The 20088-nt window shown below is 47.9% G+C and overlaps 8 protein-coding genes across 8 annotated transcripts; 4 read left to right on the forward strand and 4 right to left on the reverse strand.

The window, feature by feature from the left end:
• Positions 1–94: 94 nt before the first annotated feature.
• On the reverse strand, positions 95–1358 carry N7484_010802 (TauD/TfdA dioxygenase family protein; the record flags this gene model as incomplete). The annotated part of the gene is made up of 4 exons (XM_057121189.1): positions 95–270; positions 323–454; positions 509–557; positions 612–1358. The coding sequence occupies 4 exons, from the start codon at positions 1356–1358 to the stop codon at positions 95–97; spliced, it is 1104 nt and encodes a 367-aa protein (XP_056966943.1).
• Positions 1359–2444: 1086 nt separating this feature from the next.
• N7484_010803 (MFS general substrate transporter) lies at positions 2445–4162 on the forward strand (the record flags this gene model as incomplete). The annotated part of the gene is made up of 6 exons (XM_057121190.1): positions 2445–2705; positions 2753–2878; positions 2939–3151; positions 3204–3701; positions 3751–3843; positions 3893–4162. The coding sequence occupies 6 exons, from the start codon at positions 2445–2447 to the stop codon at positions 4160–4162; spliced, it is 1461 nt and encodes a 486-aa protein (XP_056966944.1).
• Positions 4163–6359: 2197 nt separating this feature from the next.
• Positions 6360–7972, reverse strand: N7484_010804 (uncharacterized protein; the record flags this gene model as incomplete). The annotated part of the gene is made up of 2 exons (XM_057121191.1): positions 6360–7381; positions 7438–7972. The coding sequence occupies 2 exons, from the start codon at positions 7970–7972 to the stop codon at positions 6360–6362; spliced, it is 1557 nt and encodes a 518-aa protein (XP_056966945.1).
• Positions 7973–10687: 2715 nt separating this feature from the next.
• On the forward strand, positions 10688–11779 carry N7484_010805 (uncharacterized protein; the record flags this gene model as incomplete). Its single annotated transcript, XM_057121192.1, has 1 exon — positions 10688–11779. The coding sequence occupies one exon, from the start codon at positions 10688–10690 to the stop codon at positions 11777–11779; it is 1092 nt and encodes a 363-aa protein (XP_056966946.1).
• A 1395-nt stretch (positions 11780–13174) lies between these two features.
• N7484_010806 (dynein light chain Tctex-type family protein) lies at positions 13175–13813 on the forward strand (the record flags this gene model as incomplete). The annotated part of the gene is made up of 4 exons (XM_057121193.1): positions 13175–13204; positions 13298–13336; positions 13401–13475; positions 13529–13813. 4 exons carry the CDS (start codon positions 13175–13177, stop codon positions 13811–13813), a joined length of 429 nt encoding a protein of 142 aa, XP_056966947.1.
• A 515-nt stretch (positions 13814–14328) lies between these two features.
• Positions 14329–15749, reverse strand: N7484_010807 (WD40 repeat domain-containing protein; the record flags this gene model as incomplete). The annotated part of the gene is made up of 4 exons (XM_057121194.1): positions 14329–14988; positions 15048–15543; positions 15648–15669; positions 15728–15749. The coding sequence occupies 4 exons, from the start codon at positions 15747–15749 to the stop codon at positions 14329–14331; spliced, it is 1200 nt and encodes a 399-aa protein (XP_056966948.1).
• Positions 15750–16438: 689 nt separating this feature from the next.
• On the forward strand, positions 16439–18088 carry N7484_010808 (uncharacterized protein; the record flags this gene model as incomplete). Its single annotated transcript, XM_057121195.1, has 1 exon — positions 16439–18088. The coding sequence occupies one exon, from the start codon at positions 16439–16441 to the stop codon at positions 18086–18088; it is 1650 nt and encodes a 549-aa protein (XP_056966949.1).
• A 512-nt stretch (positions 18089–18600) lies between these two features.
• On the reverse strand, positions 18601–20058 carry N7484_010809 (DUF563 domain protein; the record flags this gene model as incomplete). Its single annotated transcript, XM_057121196.1, has 1 exon — positions 18601–20058. One exon carries the CDS (start codon positions 20056–20058, stop codon positions 18601–18603), a length of 1458 nt encoding a protein of 485 aa, XP_056966950.1.
• Positions 20059–20088: the final 30 nt, after the last annotated feature.

The raw sequence follows: 20088 nt of genomic DNA on the forward strand, positions 1-20088 counted from the left end.
CATGCCATTCAAACCAATGTGTGTGCCATACTTGAACGCTAAATCATTTGCACTAATTGTAACAACGATAGTTATCGTATTGTTCTATCTCTATTCACAGATGGCAAGGAGCTAGGTCATCCATGATTCCCAGATCTTCACGACGGGACTTGCTGGATGGGTCGAAGTAGGGGACCTCGCCAACACCAACGGCGCGGTTACCACTGCGGGGTCCAAATCCTTCGTGGTCGCCAGTAGCGGTGTGGAAGACACTCCTGTTATCCCAAATTGCTAGTGATAAAATTAGTATGCATCAATTGAGGGAGATATCACTGGAGCTTACCAATATCATTAGGGTCATTCCACTTAAAGCGGACCTGCAGATCATGACCATAGGTAATAAGATCATGGAACTGCTGCAACATGTTTGCGCTCTCTTTCCGGTTCAAGCCATTGATCTCAAGTGGGAAAGATCCTATCAACATAGTTACAAGATGCCCGACATGAATCAAAAGACCGGGTAGCTTACCAGCAGCAAAAATAGATTTCCAGCCAGTAATGGGGTTAGTCCGAACAACCTAAACACCGTCAGCACAAGAAACGAGAGCTCTCCATAAAATCATGGCACATACAGGATGATCCGCACGAAGCTCCGGTCCAACATTGACCGGTGCACCCCTCTCTTTCTCATAAAGCTGGAACTTACCAGACTCAGCCATCCGTCTGAACCCCACGCCGTCATGAGTAGCAGTCAAAGTTTCCAAGAATTTCTGGAACGGCTTGCTTATCCGATCATACATCTCATATCCCGATGCCCAGAGTGTATCACCGCCTGTCTTGGGCAGCTGTACTAACCGCAGAGACGAAAAATCAGCAGGTGCCTTCTCGAAGCCGATGTCGTTGTGCCAGACAGCTGCCATGCGAGTATAGTCGGATCCTTTGTAGAGTTTCTTGCGGCCTTCCGAGTTGATAGTGCTGATAGCCGGGTCTGGGTCGCCGAACTCGCGGGAATCGTTTGTTACTGGGTGAATGTGTAGGCCGTGGCCTGTGGGGCGGCCGGTTAGCTCACCCATGCGGAGGATGAGTTGTTTTTGGAGATCGTTTGTTAGATTGTCTTGGGCTCGAAAGAAGACGACGCCACGCTCAGCAACTAGTGGACAAAAATATGAGTTTTGGGTTTTGTTTGGTTCAAGAAAGTTATGGGGCGTACTCATGATTGCGAGATCGCGAATGCGCTTTTCGGCATCCGGGGCGCTCAGGATGTCATTGACGATGTTGCAGGTGCCCTTGGTGAATTCGTTTCCTATCACTGGGGTCACCATCACAGGCTCAAATCGATCGAGAGAGCCTGATGAGTATTGGCGTATGGGGTTCTGCATTGTGGAGGATTTGGCTTTGCTGGAAAACATGAGGCGAAGTCGCGACTAAGTTCAAGTACTAGTTGAGTTATTTGAATATTGTCCGATTGACTGTTCAATGAAGCAGACAAGGTGATTTGAATTTTTAGTCTGGTTCGATTTTATGTAGCAGTTGCTAGACGTAGGTACTTATAAATTAGCTCTGGGAAAAGTTTCTAGCGATGCTGTGTTGAAAATGAAGTCTATCGGCTTTCGGCGTTAAGCAAGTTCCCACTCGTCAATTCTTCCAACCCCGAATTTGAGATCAAACCAATAGCATATTGGTATTGTGGATTTCTATGACCCCATTAATCGAAAATATTGCGTTACTACGGGTATACCCTTTCTATGCTGTTGCTAGACAGCTGTCTTCAAGGGTCAGTGTTGTACTGCCTAGTACACCTACGAATTGTATGTCATGAGTTGCAAACCTGGAGATAAATGTTCTTTGAGGACTCGTGCGATACAGAGGGGCTCAATTTCTATTTATTTTCTTCTAGCATCTATTTCCTCATGAATATTCATGGAGGCTTTCGTGGAGATTATCCATGCATAGTATCGGTCAATACTAATGACCCATTTTAACCAAGCACATCATTCCCCACCAACATGGCATATGTACGTGTAAATCGTCTTTTCAAATCAAAATAACCAATCAAACTCCTATATGCCATCTTTCCAGGACATCAATCGGATTTTCGGCGATAGGACGCGCGCCTGGCGACTCACCCACATATTCTTAACGCCGATATGCCGACGCATGCGACAGTCTTGCGGGGCAAGGTTTCAAACCCACCCAATGATATTCAGCATAAACAAAGCAGAGGCTTTCTAGCTATCCAGCATATGCATTACCCCACAAAATCAATGCCAAGCACCTTGACACGGCGCGCTTGGCAACTCGCATGCTAGAATTGCAACATAACAGGTGCATCTTTCACCACAGTAGCCGGTTTCAATACAAAGGGTTTCCCTATATCTACCTCGCTTGAACATCATGTCCGACAATTATTATTTTATCACTGCCAAGAATCTCATCCGCCCTTATTATCTTATTGTTCGTTCAAAATGACATCCATAGATGATGAAAAACTGGGGTCAGAGGCTTGTGTGGAGCCGATTGAGTCCCAAAAACCAGTGCTAGAGAATATTGATGATGATCCAGTCTACTCACGGAAGGAGCAGCAAGACATCATTCGTCGCGTGGACTTTCGGCTAGTCGTGATGCTGGGGGCTCTGCATTGTGTTTGTTTAATCGATCGTGGGAATATTGGAGCAGCCAAGTTGGCGGGCATGTCTACCGAGCTGAATTTGATTGGAAATCGATACGTGAGTTGTGTACAGATATTTCTCGATTGGCAACTAACAATTATCAGAGCGTGATTGCTGTGTCGTTTTTTCCTCCTTATATTTGTTTGCAGGCATTAGGTCCTATACTGATCCGTAAGATTGGACCTGTGAACTATCTCTCCTTTGTCTGTTTGATCTGGGGTGCGGTCATGGTATGCGCTACAACAACATACGCTTTTGAGGATTTCTTGACAAGCTTACCAATCTTATAGCTGTCAGCTGGGTTTGTTAAGACGTGGTCACAAATGGTTGGTATACGAATCATTATTGGCTCCCTTGAAGCGGGATTCTTCCCAGCGTCAGTCTATTTGATCTCTACCTGGTACACACGGTATGAAATACACAAGAGATATGCCATATTCTATTTTCTGGGATGCGTAGCATCTGCGTGTACGGGTATCCTGTCCTACGGTATTACATTTATGGTATGTTATTTTGCTCCTTTCTACAAAGATTCATTGATTTGACAATATGCAGAATGGACTAGGAGGTCTTACAGCCTGGCGGTGGATCTTTATCATCCAAGGACTTCTCACCTGTGTTATAGCAGCAATTGGTTGGTTTGTTCTTATCGACTTCCCGGATCGAATGAAGGCGAGCAAGCGGAAATTCCTGTCAGATAGCGAATACGACTTTATCATGCGACGAATCAGCAAGGATCGGGCTGATACTGTCCTCGAGCCTTTCAACCTGAAGAAATATTTGGCAGCTGGTCTAGATATCAACATTTGGGCTTTTGGCTTTATCTATTTTTCTTCAACCACGACAGCTTACGCTATTTCGTATTTCTTGCCTACCATCTATCAGGACGGGATGGGGTTCTCTCAGGGCGTTTCACTGTGTCTATTTGCGCCGCCCTTCGCCGCTGCGGGTATTCTCATGTATGCGACCTCATGGGCTGGGGACCGGTATCATATTCGAGGCCCCATTTTGATCTTTAATGCTCTTGTCACCATCATTGGTCTTCCTCTATTGGTTATTATGTCCTCCATACAGTTCCAGATTCGAAACTAACTTCTATCAGGGATTCACGGAAGGAAATGCCTCTCGCATGGTGGGAGCATTTCTCACCACCATGGGCTGCAATTCAAATATCCCCGCTGCGATGGCATACCAGGTATCTCAAGCTTTATTACATTACTACCCACTGATACTGACTTTGGCAGGCAAACAATATTCGTGGTCAATGGAAGCGAGCTTTTGCCAGTGCTATTTTTGTTGGGCTCGGGGCTTCTGGAGGCATGACTGGATCATTAGTCTTCAGATCACAGGACGCTCCAAATTACCACCTTGGAATTCTGACTTGTCTTGGATTGTCGTGCCTGATTATTGTGTTAGTCATTCTTCTTTCCATTCGCTTCTACTATTCAAACAGAAAGGTGGATCGGGGTCAGTTGGTCATTGGGAAATTGCCCGGCTTTAAATACACATTTTAGTGAGCATTAGTAGGAGGCTCTTCGAGGTACGCAAATTGCATGTTGACATTATTTGATGGACGCGAATTGCAGTGGAAACCTATGTAGGAAGATTGCTCGACCATTTATGCATATCTTCATTCTCCGCCTCGGCTTTATTGAATTTGATGAACCAAAGATCACGAGGGAAAGAGATTAATAGCAGAGAAAGATTGAAAACTCAAATTCGAAAAAGAGGAGAGTTTATGTTATACTCGAAACTGCGCCTTCCTAAAAAAATCAATTGTGCCTGCCGCTTAAGTTTGGCGTTTCGCTATCTCCATTTACCAAATGCGGGCAGTATCGCCGTCTCACTCGGTCATGTTCCATGACCCAGTCTCATTGGACTGTCCGCCCCACAATGCCACCGTCAGTCCCAGGCTCCCAAGATCTCACACCATTCTTTCCACGCCCACGAGAAAATGGTGGGTGTCGGAGGTCGAAGTAAAGGCTGCAAGACCTGCAAGAAACGAAGAGTAAAGTGCGGTGAGACACTTCCGCACTCGACAAAAATAGCGTCCACTGACAGTATACAGACGAAAGAAAGCCGACTTGTGATCGATGTTACAGAGCGGGTAAAGAATGCGAAGGCTATGTAAAATACATTGAGTTTCGGGATGAAACCGCCCGAATAGCTCAAAAGCGAGCGCCAGCGCCAAACGCGCTCGCTCGAGTACCTAGTCCGGTATCAACCGCCAGTCATCCACGCTCGGACGAATCGGTCATAGAGCTCCCATTTACTTCTCTGCTGATGAACCCAGCATGGGATGCAGACAGTCTCTTTACGACTTATCTAATTGATAGAATCTTTACCTGGCATGATGATCCAACATCGCCTCATTCGGCAGGGTGGGTTTCGATGCTCTTGCGCCCGACGGATGACGAGGCTGCGTTATCATGCACTTCCATCCGTGCTCTAGCTACATCTTACTTTGCCAAGATGCATGGCCATGTGAGTCTCCTGCAAAGTGGCGTACGGCAATATTCACGTGCGCTGGGAGCGTTGCAGAGACGGCTAGACGATTCAGAGCTTGCATTGGAGGACGACGTGCTTCTCGCTATTATTTGCATGTCGGTGTATGAGTTGGTCACTGTCGCAGATCCATCTGCCTGGATCAGTCATTGCAAAGGACTTGCTCAGCTAGTATGTTCATTTTTGCCCCTTCAGTCTCTGTGCACATGTTATTGACAACCATCTAGACTGCTATACGAGGACCACATCGTCATCAGACAGGGGTGGGACATGCAGTTCTTCCCACATTGAGATCATCAATTGTATGGCAAGGATCCTTTCCCTGTAGGATATTTCACTAACATCATCCCAGTCTATCGCGTACATTGTTGACCGCAAACGATGTTTTCTAGAAGACCCCGAGTGGAAAATCATTCCTTGGGCTTTACGGGGTTTGAACTCTAAGATCACGGTAGAAAAGCTACACGACTTCTTAGTAGATGTTCCGGGTATCCTTGAAGATATGGAACGTCTTCTGGTTTGGAGATTAGATGTACCTGGGCGGGAAGAATTCAAACAAAAGCACTGCCAACAAGCCCTTACGACACTCGAAGGCCTCTATTCATGGCGCTGGGACTGGGAAAGGGAATTCCCCCATGCGACATCGCTCATTCGGCCAAGTGATCTCGATTCCGAGGAAGTTTTCCTCCTGCCTTCGAGTCCCTTTGAAACTGTCATCTGGTTCAGTGAACATTATCGTGCTACAGAGCTGATTGTCTATAATGCCATTCAATTGCTATTGATAATGGCCCTCAAAAGAGCAGGTATTGCGATAGAGGCAAATCATTTGTTAGATGGTGTTAATGATCCTCTGCTTCCTATGCAGGGAAGTCAGCATGAAATCGCGGTTGAGATCTGCCGTATGTCGAGCTTTCATCTGCAAAGCTTTCACCAAAGTTCGGGGGCATTTATGCTTCTTTTCCCTCTTAATGTTGCCCTTCTTCATTTAGACGGCGATAAAGACGGAGTTAAGCCGTGGCTTCAGAAAGTTCTGGCGATAATAGCCGACTTGCATGGATTTGAAGTTGGACGACGGGATTTCAAATCAATAATATTGAGGCGGAAACAGGCGTGGAGTGAATGAATGAATCAATACAGGGTATTCTTGACATAAAACGCTACAAGATGAATCCAATCACACTACGCAAACCAGAATTCTCCCCTGGATCACTCTTTTTTCATGCTTCGTGGATCATCGGAATCAGAATCCCAATCATCATCACCAGCATAGCTCCCCACATCAGGCAAAATAACAATCCACAACATCTTGTTCACCTTCTGCGCCTCTTTCATCTGTCTTCGGCCATGCTTTTCATCCCTCCGATCCCTTCTATCAACCTTCTCCATCAAATCCTCATACTTCTCCTCCGCATCCCGCAGATCCTTCTTCAGATCCCTCAAATCCTTCTTCAGCTCCCTGCGCATCTTCTCATTCCCCTGCTGTTCAGGACCCAAACTTTGAATTTGAACCATAACATCATCAATCTCGCCTTTCAAATCATCAATCTCCTCCTCAATTTCCTCTTGCTTCCTCTCAAATTTGCCCTTCTTCCGATCAGACTTACAACATCTCTTCTCCGCCTTAGCCTGCTTCTTCCCCAACTTCCGTAGTTGTTTCTGCTCCGCCCGTTGCGCTGAAAATGACCCAACCTTCTTCATCCAGTTATCCGGTGACACGGGCGCATTTACGCCCTCGAACGAAAGACGCATAACCCGATCCCCGAGCACACTCATGCGCTGCGTAATAGGATTCTCATCTGCCGGCGCATCCATAATGCGGCGGTATTGATGACGCGCGAAGACCGCGCCGTCATTCGGCATGCCAATCTGCGAGAGCATCTTGTCTGTCTTGCTAATTTGCACATGGAGACCCTTGGGTTTGAAGATTGTCTCGTTGGCTGTCTTCATGTAGCTTTTTGTGCGTGCGATGGATACTCCGGCTGTCGCAAGCCCGGCACCAGCGTTGAGTCCTGCGCCGACTATCTGGGCTGTTCCCAGGGGGACGAGGCCGATGATACTTCCAACGGCATTTGTGGCTTGGAGGGCTGGGTTTCCGAGGAATGCTTCGTTGAGGCCGTCGATGAAGGTTGTGAGGTCAGATGGTGTTAGAGCGGTTTGTTGCTCTAGTTCTGGAACGCGGACGCGGACGAAGGGACTCATGTAGGATCCACCGAATACTTTTGTTATCTCTGTTTTGGTGAGTCAGTGCCGGATTGGCTTGCGTGTCTATTGGGTGTTCTCTTACGAGGAATAACACATGGTTTCAGTCCCTGCTGAAGTGGTCGTTGGAGTGGCGGCTGCGGTTGCGAGTAATACTGGCTTTGTTGCTGGGGGCGGGCTGGGGGGATGTATTGTTGATATGGGAAGTCTTGGTAGTTCTGCTGGTACTGCTGGTATTGCCCATTTTGATATTGGTCCTGGTAGTTCTGGTACTGTCTGTTCTGATACTGGTCCTGGTACCTCTGATATTGTCCGTTCTGGTATTGGCTTTGGTACCTATTCTGGTAATTATCCTGGTAGGTGCTGGATGGTGTATACTGCGTAGACCTATTCCATTGTGGTGGTGGTCCTGGTGGATGTGATGGCTGATTTTGGTACTGCACAGGCTGAGCGCAATTCTGCCGCATGTACTCTGCCGGCTGGGGTATCGATCGGGCCGAGTCTTGTTGAGTGGGCTGATCCACCGAGTCTGTCGCCCATGGAGTATAAGCTGGAGGCGGCGCCGTTTCGGCCTCTGCCTGGTCTGGAGGGTTTTTCGAGCTGTTGGAATCAACGCCCATTGCTGCGGTAGATATGGGATGGGAATGGAAATACGCGGAACTCGGAAGTTGAGGAAGACAGGCGTCTGTTCAAACTCCCATTTCGGGGGCGAATGCTTTTAAACATCTTTTCATGCTCTTTGTCATCAGCATCAACCACTTGCCTATCTTAGACAATTCTGCGATTACAGGCCCCCACTCCATGTCATGATGCCTGCTGCACCGCCATACTATTGGTCGGTGTCATGACCCACCTTCGCGAATTGCACCCGAAAAGGTTAAGTGTGGATTTGAAGTCTCGAACTCGCAATGGATTCCCTTTTGACATTCCATGGTGTGGCTGTGCCAAGGCTATGCCACCATGTAGTATGCAGCCCTATTCTTCAGCCAGATTGCTAACTTGCAAAAATTATGGGCAGATATTGATTCCTTTTCTTATTCGCCCTCTTTCAAGATGATTTTAGGCAGCTATTAATGTGACGAGTACGTTTTTTCGAAATGCTGACATCAGATTGCTCGCTACCTATACATAAAATCCCCTTACTTCCTCTGTTCCCTTGTTGATAATAATGTCCTGGTTATTTCCTTCATCTGGGAACTAATACCAAAGCTCTGTATCTGGAATCCCCGGGAGCCTATTGAGTCATTGTCATGAAATGTGATCAAATCTTGGAAGGGCACAATATAGCGTGATCGTTCAAACAATCAATTTGTACTTGGGCCAAAGTCATAAACCTTGGGGTTCCAAGTTTATGAAGGGAAAGACGGTTATCGCCTCAGCTCCAGATCGCGGGTTCTATGGAGAGCAATTGGCCCCCCCCCCCTGGGGTAGCACATCAGAGAGGTTCTTTGAGCAGTTGAGGTGAAATGGTTGACGGGTTCTGTGATGGATCTATTTAAATACATAGCCTTGGGGGCCAAAAGCGGCTGAAACTGAATCGTGCACAGGCGGAAAGCACGCACCAAAAGACGATAGTGTGATCAACCCACACTTTTAGAGTTCCGCGCCGTAACTCACCCGTCGACTACTCAGCACTATATCGCAAGCCATCTCTAAGCTCCAGACCTACTCCTCTACGAAAGAGCTTCCACTGTGTAACGTAACTATTATTTTCTGTTCGGTCTGTTAAGCTGATCCTTCTAAGGGACTTTGACCTGTGGACGCCTTACTTTTTGGCCCCTTAGCGTGGTACATCGTACACTCGGGTCGCTATGGAGGGAACGTGAGTTAATGCGATCGATAATTTGAAACAAAGTTGGAGCAGATCAGCAGGAAACAAAAGCAATATCCTACTCCGTCTCTTTGATTGCTTAGGCGGACACGGAGTTTCACGATACATGAGAATACTAGCCCTCAATTCAGCCCGTTGTACTTGAGATTAGACTAATCAATCTAGGTGGCTTGGCATTGCGTTTCCAACATCTTGGCGTAAACGCCCAAAGAGGCACGAGCGTGGATAGGTTTGTAGATCGGTTTCAACAAAAACCTATATATGCCAGCTCTTCTCTATCCATCTTTGAAGCCAAACATTTTCACAGAGCAAGGTGGTTCTCTGAATATCCTGTATTCGTAGGTCGCGCAGTGCATCTTAATGCGGCGACCATGCTCCGATTCATGACACACGGACAGCCCCCATGTAGACCCAGATTTAGCTTAGTACATAGGCTCAGATCTATTCACGCAGTTGCAAATCCGGAGATTCTTCTCATGTTCGGATCTACAAATCTCTCTTCATTAGGAAATATTCATGTCGTGCCGAGTTCAGCTAAGAGCAACTAAGGGCTTGGCTAGGATACAAGTCTTGGATTTGCCCAACAGCTCCCCTGAACTCCGGCTTGGAGGCCACCGCCGAGAAATGTATTTTTAGTACCCCACTTTTCGAAGCCAACCTGATGTTCCTAGTGGTTACAGTAGGGGGCGGGGGTTTTTCATACAGCGTGGGAGCTAGGGCCCCCGGGGCTGAAGTGGGCCTCCGGGGGGTTTCCCGTAAGGCCGGCTCTTACCGGAGATATGACTAGGGCTGACATCTCGGCGGGGTGAAAATGGAGATACAGAATATACGCTACTGAGTTAGGGATTAAGATTGAACAGGATCTTCAACGTGATCAAGTTATTCAGTTGATTGGGGGCCCGAAGGTCTGGGTCGATCAACAAAGTCACATTCTGCCAAGATGCATCTCGATTTCCTCTTTCGTCCACTTCTTCTGGACTTTTCTGGACAATTTTTTTTTCTCTTTGAGCGACTGGATGGCCTGTTTTAGCAAGATTTGTTCCCTAGCGGAGTTGATATATTCCATATTTTATAACATAGTTTAGGAGTTTCAGTACGACGTAGTACCCGTAGCATTGGCTATAGCTCCCTTGTAATTGTTTCCTTAGCTATGTTTAAATGCAGACTGCTCTCAGAGCATCCCATAGTACATCATATGATATTTCTCGCTCATCCAGGCTTGTAGAGATTTTAGCTCAGCTTCAGACTTTCCATACTGGGCGATGAGCTCTGAAACTCCGGGGCCACGCGGATGTACATACCCTGTAGCTGCAAATAAATGCATATATTAATAATTATTCGCCCCACAATGCTATTGTCCTTTTAGGCTAGACTGAGGGGCCGATTCAAGTTCTATACAATATCAATATTCAAGTTTTGTAGTATATAACGATGTTGATTTCTGCACGTTACTCCGTCTTTCATTCCATTGCATCGCGCTTCTTCACTACTCTCATCATTCATCATGCGTTTCTCAGCTACCCTCGTTGCCTCTATGGCAGTAATTCTTCCAGTTCTGGCATCTTCCAAGGAAGCTACAGCGCAAGCTCTCCTCAAGACCGCAGAAACCGCAGTTCCTGGTGAATCTGCCCTTTTTACCACCTACACTGGCAAGAAAACACCACTTGCATCCAACTACACCCAGGTCATCGATGCCACGGGCACCGGAGAACCTGGCCAGGATGATCTTCTTTTCCAAAACCTGCTCGCTGCCGAATGGATCATCTACACCTTCTACCAGCAAGCCGTCGAGACTTTCAACACTTCCTCCTTCACCAAAATCGGTTTCCCCAACACCACTTACGAGCGCATCCGAGAAATCCGAAACAACGAAGCCGGCCACGCCCGTATCTTCCAAGACAACATCTCCAAGAACTCCCTAAAGCCCGGTCCTTGCAATTACACCTTCGGCTTTGGAGACAATGCATTGGATTTCCTCGCTCTCCAGGTTTACATCGAAGTCGCCAGCCAGGCCTTCCTTACCGGCCTCCAGCTCCAGGCTGATCTGAACGTCTCCCGCTCGGCACTGATGGCAATCGGACAAGTCGAGGCTCGTCACAATACCTGGGCCTTGATCGATAACTGGAATGTCAGCCCATTCTCTGGCCCCTCAGATACCACCTACCCCTACGCCAACCAGATTTTGGACATGACCAACACCTTCGTGACATCCTGCCCAGCTGAGAATCCTGTGTACCCGTCTCCTCGCCAGAACCTGCCGCAGATGGTGTTCTGGGCAAATGGAACCACTGCTACGCCTGGCTCGCAGATCCAGCCGTACTTCTACCAGTCTGCCAACAAGCCCAAGTTCCAGGCTGGCAAGGAGTACTTTGCCGTTTTCTACCATGGTGTCAACACCATCAGTGTTCCGTATAACTGGCAGAAGGGCATTGTGACCATCCCCAAGGAGATCGACGTTGCCTCGGGTATTATCATTGTCAACATCGCTGATAAGAAGGGTGCCCCCACTGAGGATAGCGTTGTGGCTGGACCTATGATTATCTTGGAGCAGCCTGTTGCCTTGACTTTGGAGGAGCCTGATGCTATCTCTATCTAAGTTGGTGCACATGGAAGTAAGACGGGTTCAGTTCAGCAAATGTTGCTCTGAGTGTCACAGTATAATCTCACACTGCTTCACTCTTCTTTCTCAGTGCGTCCAGCGATCTGAGCTTTGATCCAATCTCTTTTTGCGGCTCCGCTTTGTCAAATTTGTGGCAGCAACCTTTCCGCTTCGTCATTCTTCGCGAGGCTATCAGCATCATCTCTCCTTGCCTGTGAAATACTATTCCTCAGAGCCATGGCTGGGTCATGGATATTGTTTTTTGTGATATGCGATTTCAAGCGTGAGGTTCTAAATTAGACTTTTTACAATTGAATCTTATAGAATTTGTTCATTTCTTCCATCCTTGATCGGATTGTAGTGAGGTTATCAGAGTCATGATCTTCGATTGCAGGCTAATAACCGCTACATTCCCAAAGGCGGTAATACTAGGCCATCATCAAATTCTCAACACATTTCAGCCTGCGGTGCTGTGGTCTAAAGGGGCTTTTCAGGAGCATTGCACACAATTGCAGCGGGTATGAGACAATATTAGCCAAAGAGGCAGAAGGAGGGTGTGAATTCTTGGGACGAAGGCCGCTTCACAATTGGGGTGCAGCAAGTCGAGGTCAAATCGAGGAGATGCGCTGGCCATTTAGAGCCCGCTCGATGTCGAGATACCGGAGTTGGTTGTGTTCTGGCCTCTCGATACACTTCTTCATTCTCTAAATATTCAGTCTCACTAGCTACATCCCAGATTGATGGTGTGGATCAGAGATGTACAGTACATTGAATTGACGACATAGAATGGAGAAACTTAAGCAGAACCACCTGGATGTATATATAGTTCGTTAACACGTGGGAGCACTTTTCAAAGTTGATGATAAATCCATGTAAGCTTCTCCCTTCAAAAGATTCATTGCCACCCAACCACAGTCAACTTCAATTGTCCTATTCTTTCTATCTCTCGCTTTCCAAGATTATTGGTTCTAGTGTTCCATTAGGAGAGCTTGGAAGATCTGCAAATCACCGGCGATTATCTAAGCCCCACGCTAAGCCTGGACCAACCAGAACCCGCAGCGCCCACGCGGTGATGCCACTCACCCAAAACAATCAGTCTTCCCCGGCCCTCACACATTCCCAGACTTGGTCTACCAGTGTGACTCGAAATATCAGCTGTGAGTATCTCCGTGGAAAGTAATCCAGAGCTCAATCCATGTATCTCCGTGGCCCAGATGGAAATTACCCAACTCCCCGCATTGCACGGAGAACGCGCCACACCAGCGATCCCCAACCATGAAGTCGCGCGCAACGAGTGCCGAGATACTTCAAACCGTAATATGAAGGGACCTGTGACTGACAAGATGACTTAATCTAGCGCTTGAACATCACCATCCCCACATTACCAGTATAATGGCTGTTGACGGCTCCGCACCTGCGTCGGTACGTAGAATCATTGCGACATACTTGATGCACTCGCATTGGATTCAATGATCGCCAATTCTGCTAGCTCATGGCTAATACTCTTATCGCCAGCCCATTCCCATCCCGGAGCTGACCAAGATCACCTCTGAGGTACGTCGCATTCTGAACCTGATCCTGAGAGGATCTCATGGCCAGCCACTCACGTTTCATGTAGGCTTGCGATGCGGCGTTGAAGAACACTACCGAATACGAGCATGCCAATGTCGGCGAATGGAACTCCCAGATCATTGTAGGTGAATTCAACCGTAATTGTTCGCACACCTCTAACCACAAGACTACTAGAACACCGTTCTCAAGGCTCTTATCGCCGCTACTGCCCCCTCCGACTCCTCCACCCCGGCTCCCTACCGCTTCACCGTGAACAGCACGATCGTGCAACAGGGCGTGATCGACAAGTCCGCTGCTGCCGAGGGCGCACAGAACAACGCTGGCAAGCGCGGGATGCACTCCGCGTCCGGCGCTTTCTGGGACGTTAACCGTGATGGTATGTGGACCTTCAAGTACCCCGGTGCTGAGGAGCGGGGACTCGATGTTGTGGTCAGTGTGACTTGGTTTGCGGTTGTTTAAATGCATAAAGTTCCCGGGGCCTTCTTGGTGCCTTACAATTGATAGATTGAGGGATCACATACCAAATCCTTGTTTTACCCTTTTGTTTTTCTGGTTATGCAGTTTATATGAGCCAGTTTTTCGTGAAAGATTTGCAGTGCGTCTTCTTTTCCTTTTCGATTGAGCGATGTGGGTCTATTTGTGTTTCCAATATCAGGTACATCTACTTTTGACTGCTACGATGAAGTGTAGAACATGCAAATGTATGTCCTTTAACGGGGAAGGTATCCCTAGGAATGGAGATGGATGGATCTATGACATACGAGTTAATTCAATAATGAGATTGATTGAAATCGCACAAAAAAAGAATACACCTAGAGGACAAGTCCTCGGGTAATGGTATCTCGGTAGATCGTGAACGGGAAAAGAACATCAAAGAAATGAAAACCAACCCACGCCTTCCAGCCCAATTTGCGCCATGCTATGAATTTTGAAATGTAGAAAATTTGAAACTCCTTTGATCAACGTGAAGGCCCTCATCGGGGTTCGGAGTAGTCGTTCAGCGCAACACACACTGAGCCACGGTGGTGGCCACTGTACTGGCGAATGATGCTGCCAGAGCTTAATTCCCACAGGCGGGCATAGTGGTCACTCGATACAGTGACGAGGTATGCGGAGTCAGCGGAGAATGCACAGTCCCAGACCCATCGCTGGTGGTTGGCTAGTGTGGTCTCCAGGAAGAGGGTGCCATTTGCCGGGTCCATGGGTGGGCCATCGGGCTGAGGGGTGAAGGTTTGCTGAGGGGTTTCTGTACGTGGAGCGTTGTCTGAAATTCGAAGCAATTCGCGGTCTTGCACGGGGGTATCGAAGATGCGCAGTAGATCGCGCGCTTGGTTCATCAACTCAGCCCCCTGTTGCGCCTGAACCGCTTCCGCAGTAGGCTCATTTTGGTCCTCCATGGTGGCCTTCTGGGCTTGCTTCTCATTCCATTCCTTAATGGCAACCTTAGCAGGTGCGTATTCTGGGTCCAGGTTCCACACCTTGGCAGTGTGATCGGCAGAGCATGTTGCCAAGTGCTTGACATCTGGAGACAGAAGGACGCGGGTGAGATAATCTTTGTGGGCTTGGAACGTGCAAATAGGGATGATCCGAGTCGACTCTTCGGTCTGGACCATGCGCCAGATGTAGACGTTACCCTACATGCGAGAAACGCATTAGCGCATTCTAAAAGACAGGACTGGGGAAATGGCGATACCTTTTTGTTTCCTGCACAGAGCAATGACCCATCACTGGCAACGCTCACACTGAGAACGGCAGTATCATCCTCTGGAATCAACTGGTGCGTACAGACACTCTCGCCTAGATCCCAAACGCGGACCATACCAGCACGATCACCACTGATGAGCTCCCCCTGGTTAGGGTGAATCACGACGTCATTGACGGCAGCTCGGTGGACGTAGTTGCGTTGCAGGCTACCGGTACGAGTATCCCAGACTTTCACGGTTCCATCCTCAGAGCTGGTAACCATCCATTTCCCTTCGCAGTGGAATGCGACTCCCGTAATGTTGCCTGTGTGACCTTCGAAGGTCATCACCGGGTTGGGATTAGTGGACTTGATATCGAAGAGCTTCACATTATTATGACCAGCAGCAGCAAGGAACCTTTTATCAGGGGTGATGCACAGGCGATTGACCTGCGAGTCAGGGTGCTGAATGGTTCGTGAACAAATGCCGGATAAGGCCTCCCAGAAGCTGACCCGGAACGAGATTAGCTTATGATATGAATAGAGGACAGGCATTGACATGTGGCCAGCATGCTAGAAAGGGGAATCAAGACATGAAGAGCTCGAGCTTACCGGATGGTATGATCATACCCCGCTGCAATGCGCCAACACTCATTAGTCCATACTCGGAATGCGGGGAGCTTAGGACTCACCTGTGCAGAGGATGACACTCATATTCTGGTGAATTCTGTAGATTTCGATGAAAGACCCTAGATGTAGGACAGGTTACTGGAATAGGTGGCTGGCTTGAATAGGTCACTGGCGGCGAGACACGATCTCTGGAAGCACCCGACGTGGGATCGGAAGGCGGAGTTGGAGCTGCAACCAAAGGCTCAACCGGAGCCTGAGAGATCTGGGTTTCTGCCTTGGAAGCCATGTGACTTAAAAGGCGGTCAGAGATGGACGGTCGGAGAGAGTTCACGTGTGATTGTGCTTTAGAGCTTCGACAAATAGGCGTGAATCGATAAAGGAGCGGTGAGCTCGATAAGCAGCGATAAGAGGGATGATGGACGAGAGAGGAATAGAGCAGGCGGGTTTTGACTGGCAGAAACTGACCGTAAACAAAAAAAGTTGGCCTGTATTGCACGCATTTGAAGAACAACCGCACTCCATCTTCAAGCCCTAGCCTTCGCCTGCTTTCATCACTGAACTGGGGTTGAGTCGGAGAAAAAGGTTAGGGGGTTTGTCATTCACTCAAATCGTGGCTTGGTGATTATCATTCACTCACCCATGGCCTGCTAATTCACCATGGATTTCCCTCCCTCTCTTCCTCTTCTTCTTTTACCACCCTCCCCTTGAGTCGTTGTCTGCATCGTCATTTATTTTCTGCCAACCTGCTTTGCCAAAATTTCCAGTATCTCAATATGAATGGAACCATGGATCGTTGTGCATCTCCTGTGTTTGAGACCAACAGCTCTACTGATGTTGATCTGGAGTTAATGTCCTCTAATGAAAGGGAATCTCAGCTTTCATCATTATTCGGGAGCCGTTCTCCATCGACAGTGGGTGAAAATGACATTGGCCATTTTGCAGACATTGCTATCAACAACGGCTTCGACTTCAGCATGGACTTTGCATCGCTCGAAAGCTTTAAATTGACTGCCGATGAGCTTGAAGGCATTGATGATATTCTTGAACAAATGCCAAATGCCCCTCCCGACGTTTTTCCCAAGCTTCCTCCTTCCAAGAGAACCATCGACCTTACACTCGAGGGAGATGACCATCAATTTTCAGAAGCTCTCCCGGCTCCCAAGAAACGGGCCCTTTATGCAACACATGCACCCTCAGTTGTGGTTAACACCCCCGCGACCATGAAGTCATCTGCTTCCATATCATCTCGCGCCATGCCTGCAGTCTCACAAGTAGCCCAACCTCCCCTCGTCATGCCTACAGGCCCAGGCGCGGCTCAACCCCCACTGAGTATGAAGCCGCCGCCTCCTTCCATTTCCTCCCATGTTATGCCTACAGTCTCATCTCCGACCCCGGCTAGCATGAATTCGAAGGACAAGTTTGAGATTGATCCAACTCACATGGCGCAGCATTTCGCCAATGAGGTGACCTCAACTTTCCCGCCCAACACTGACGATCTGTCGCCTTACCAATCGGTTGGATACAACCCTTCGACCCCAGCAATGCATCCGAAAGTGGTCAAACTCAGCAACGAAACAATGGAAAACCGTGTGAATCTGGCCAAACAACGTTCGGCTGCTCTCACAGCCGATCGCAACAAGCTCCAAAAGGGTTTGCTTCAGTATACCCAGATTGATCCAGTTACCGGTCTGCTGGGTATTGACAAAATGAAATCCGAAATGGCAACCATGCGGCGCCTCCTGACACTTGCAAAGAATAGAGAGTCCACTGAGAGTCAAATCTGGAAATCCAGATGTGCAATGCTTGCCGAAGAATACAGAAAACTTGCTCACAGGCATGATGCTCTGCGACGTCAGTATGAACCGTCGGCTCCGTTTTATGCGACACCTGCCTACCCATTCGCTTTACATCAGCAAGCAGCAGACATCAACCAGCCAGTTCCTCACCAAGCAAACACCAATCCACCAACTTCTCGCCACCAAGTGATCGATTTGACCATGGAAACCAACACACAGCCCGTGAGTGCCCAAGGAACCCGCTCACCAGGAACCCATTCCCGGAAGGAAAGCTCCTCCCAGGGAAACAATTCTTTCCAGGAAAACAGCTTTCAGCCCAAGAATAACTCGCTAACCGACTTTCACCGTCAATTCAGGAACAAGAAAATGGATTGGCTTCAGAGCTCTGAGACCGCCAGTGATGTGAAGACACGCGTTTTCGAGCAGATGAGCCCCCCTAAGAGAGGCTCTTTCGACAAGGTCTCTCTTTCCGATTGCTCCAAGATTGCCAAATCTAACAATGGAGTTCGACTTGCTCTGGGAGGGCAATTCAGAACGGCCGTGATGGCCGAAGAATCCGAAATTTACGAGCCCACGAATGAAGAACTCGCAAGCATGATTGAGGACGAGCTGTGCAAGCTAGGGTAGTCACATTTAGTTTGATCATTGTTAGCTTATTAATTATTCTTTTCTCAGCGCTGTTGCTCTTCTTCTCCATTATCAATTCTCTCCGAACAACTTCCAAGGTTGGTGCGTTTGGAGCCCAAATTCTTAGCTGCTCACCCTGTATGCCTTTCTCTCTTTTCAATCGTTGGAGAGTATTACGAAGGCACTGGTCTTTGGGCTACTGTCTGGTGACTTCGTTCACACGGATAATCAAAATGAAAAAGGCCTTCTTGATCAGACTATACTGATACAAAAAGCAGGCAGGTTGATATGATTGTGTCCTCTCAAGAGGCCTTGAATGTTGAGGAAGACGTGAATATGGAGTTAAGAACTCGTGTCGCAGAAGACGGCTTCTTTTTCTAACCTTTGAAACCCCTTAAAAGGTTGTCAAATTTCCTGAATCTATATAGATATGTCATTTTTTCTCCATCGCGAATTGGTTCTGTACAATCGTTGAGTTTGTACTTCATCTGAACCTTCCTATTTGATTTGCTTCACCTGACATCATGACTTCGCAGGCCCTTGTTATACATTACCTTAATGGCTATATTCATCACATCCATAAATCGCTCAATATCCAGGTAAACATCTTCAGAGTGCCAGTCACCCTTGTGAGTTAAACGCGGGTCTGACGCATGTATGCTGAAATAGTCATGACCTCGTAGAGAAGCAACATTGCGAAAGCCCTTGTGATTTAGCCCAGGTGGTAGGATCTCCACCATCGCCGATCTAGGAGGCAGGAAGATACCATGTGTGAGACCTGCTCCATGGACACCTGCCAATATATCTGATTCTTGAATGATCTTCAATTGATCTCTATAGGAAATTGCAGCAAAATCAATCGATTGAACGTTCACTAGAGGAAATTCTCGCTCGAGTCGCTCTAGGTATTGCGTTTGATTGACGAGTCTTCGCCCGGACACTCTGTTTATGAACGTCAAAGTAATGTTCTCGCTCTGTCGCGGCTTAGTGTCATTCAACCCGTACAAGGTCAAGGCCCGGTCGACAAACGTATTTAGCAGTATTGACTTTTCGCAAGAGTTGACCTCCCAGTCACCCTGCCAAAGCGTATTCCCTGCACCAGCAAGTGGCACGATGAGGTTTTCAAAAGTTGTGTTTTCCGGGAGATCGTTGAAACGGAGGATTGGCTTCGCGGTGAAGAGTGACCACATGTCGATATATGGTCCATCTGGGTGGTCATCTAAAATGACAACTTGGGTGTTCGGTGAATCGCGTTCGGCGATATAAAATGGGGTGGAACCTGGCGATTCAGGGGTAATTTGTAGAACATCCATACTCAGCGTCATGGAATATATTTCCATTAATGAGTGCCAATGATTGGTGGAGCCCTCTCGCTTGACCAATATGGTGTAATTCCCAGTCTTCGTCGATGATGTTTGGGTTTCATTATCCATTTGAACCCAGCCATTGAAGACTAGGGGTGGGCCAGTGTCATACCAGTACTTCTCAAGTTTATCGAATCTTGGGAACCCGGGTGCCTTCTCAAACACTGTTTGATTCAAAGCTGCTTCTGGTTCTTGGCCTAGGTTGCAATGCAGGTAGAATTTACCTGTGCTGCGGTCGAATTTGGCTCCCTTTCCGAAACAAAACGAATCCCATCGATCGCTCACGGTCCGCGTATGGAAGCAGGTAAGATCTGACGACTGGTTGCAGTATTGTGTTGCCGAGTCACGGAGATTGTGAAGGAATGTCGTTCCAAACCTCTCTGCACAGAATGGTATTTCAGCAGGAACGATGCTGTATTCAGCAGGAAGACTCAGGGTTCGCTTCTCTTCGCCAACGGCGATAAGTGCGGCCACCTGGTGATATTGGTAACCAGAGATACGCAACCATGAATTGTACATGAGCAGAAGTATTGTGACCAACACAAACGATCCAGCCAGTACCAAGCGGCGCCGTTGACGGCCACCACTGATTGCTATCGCAGGCATTTTCACTGAAGCTTGAGAGCATGAAGGCGA

Source organism: Penicillium longicatenatum, assembly GCF_028827895.1.
Source record: "Penicillium longicatenatum strain IBT 33135 chromosome Unknown contig_7_segment0_segment0, whole genome shotgun sequence".
Classification (NCBI taxonomy): domain Eukaryota; kingdom Fungi; phylum Ascomycota; class Eurotiomycetes; order Eurotiales; family Aspergillaceae; genus Penicillium; species Penicillium longicatenatum.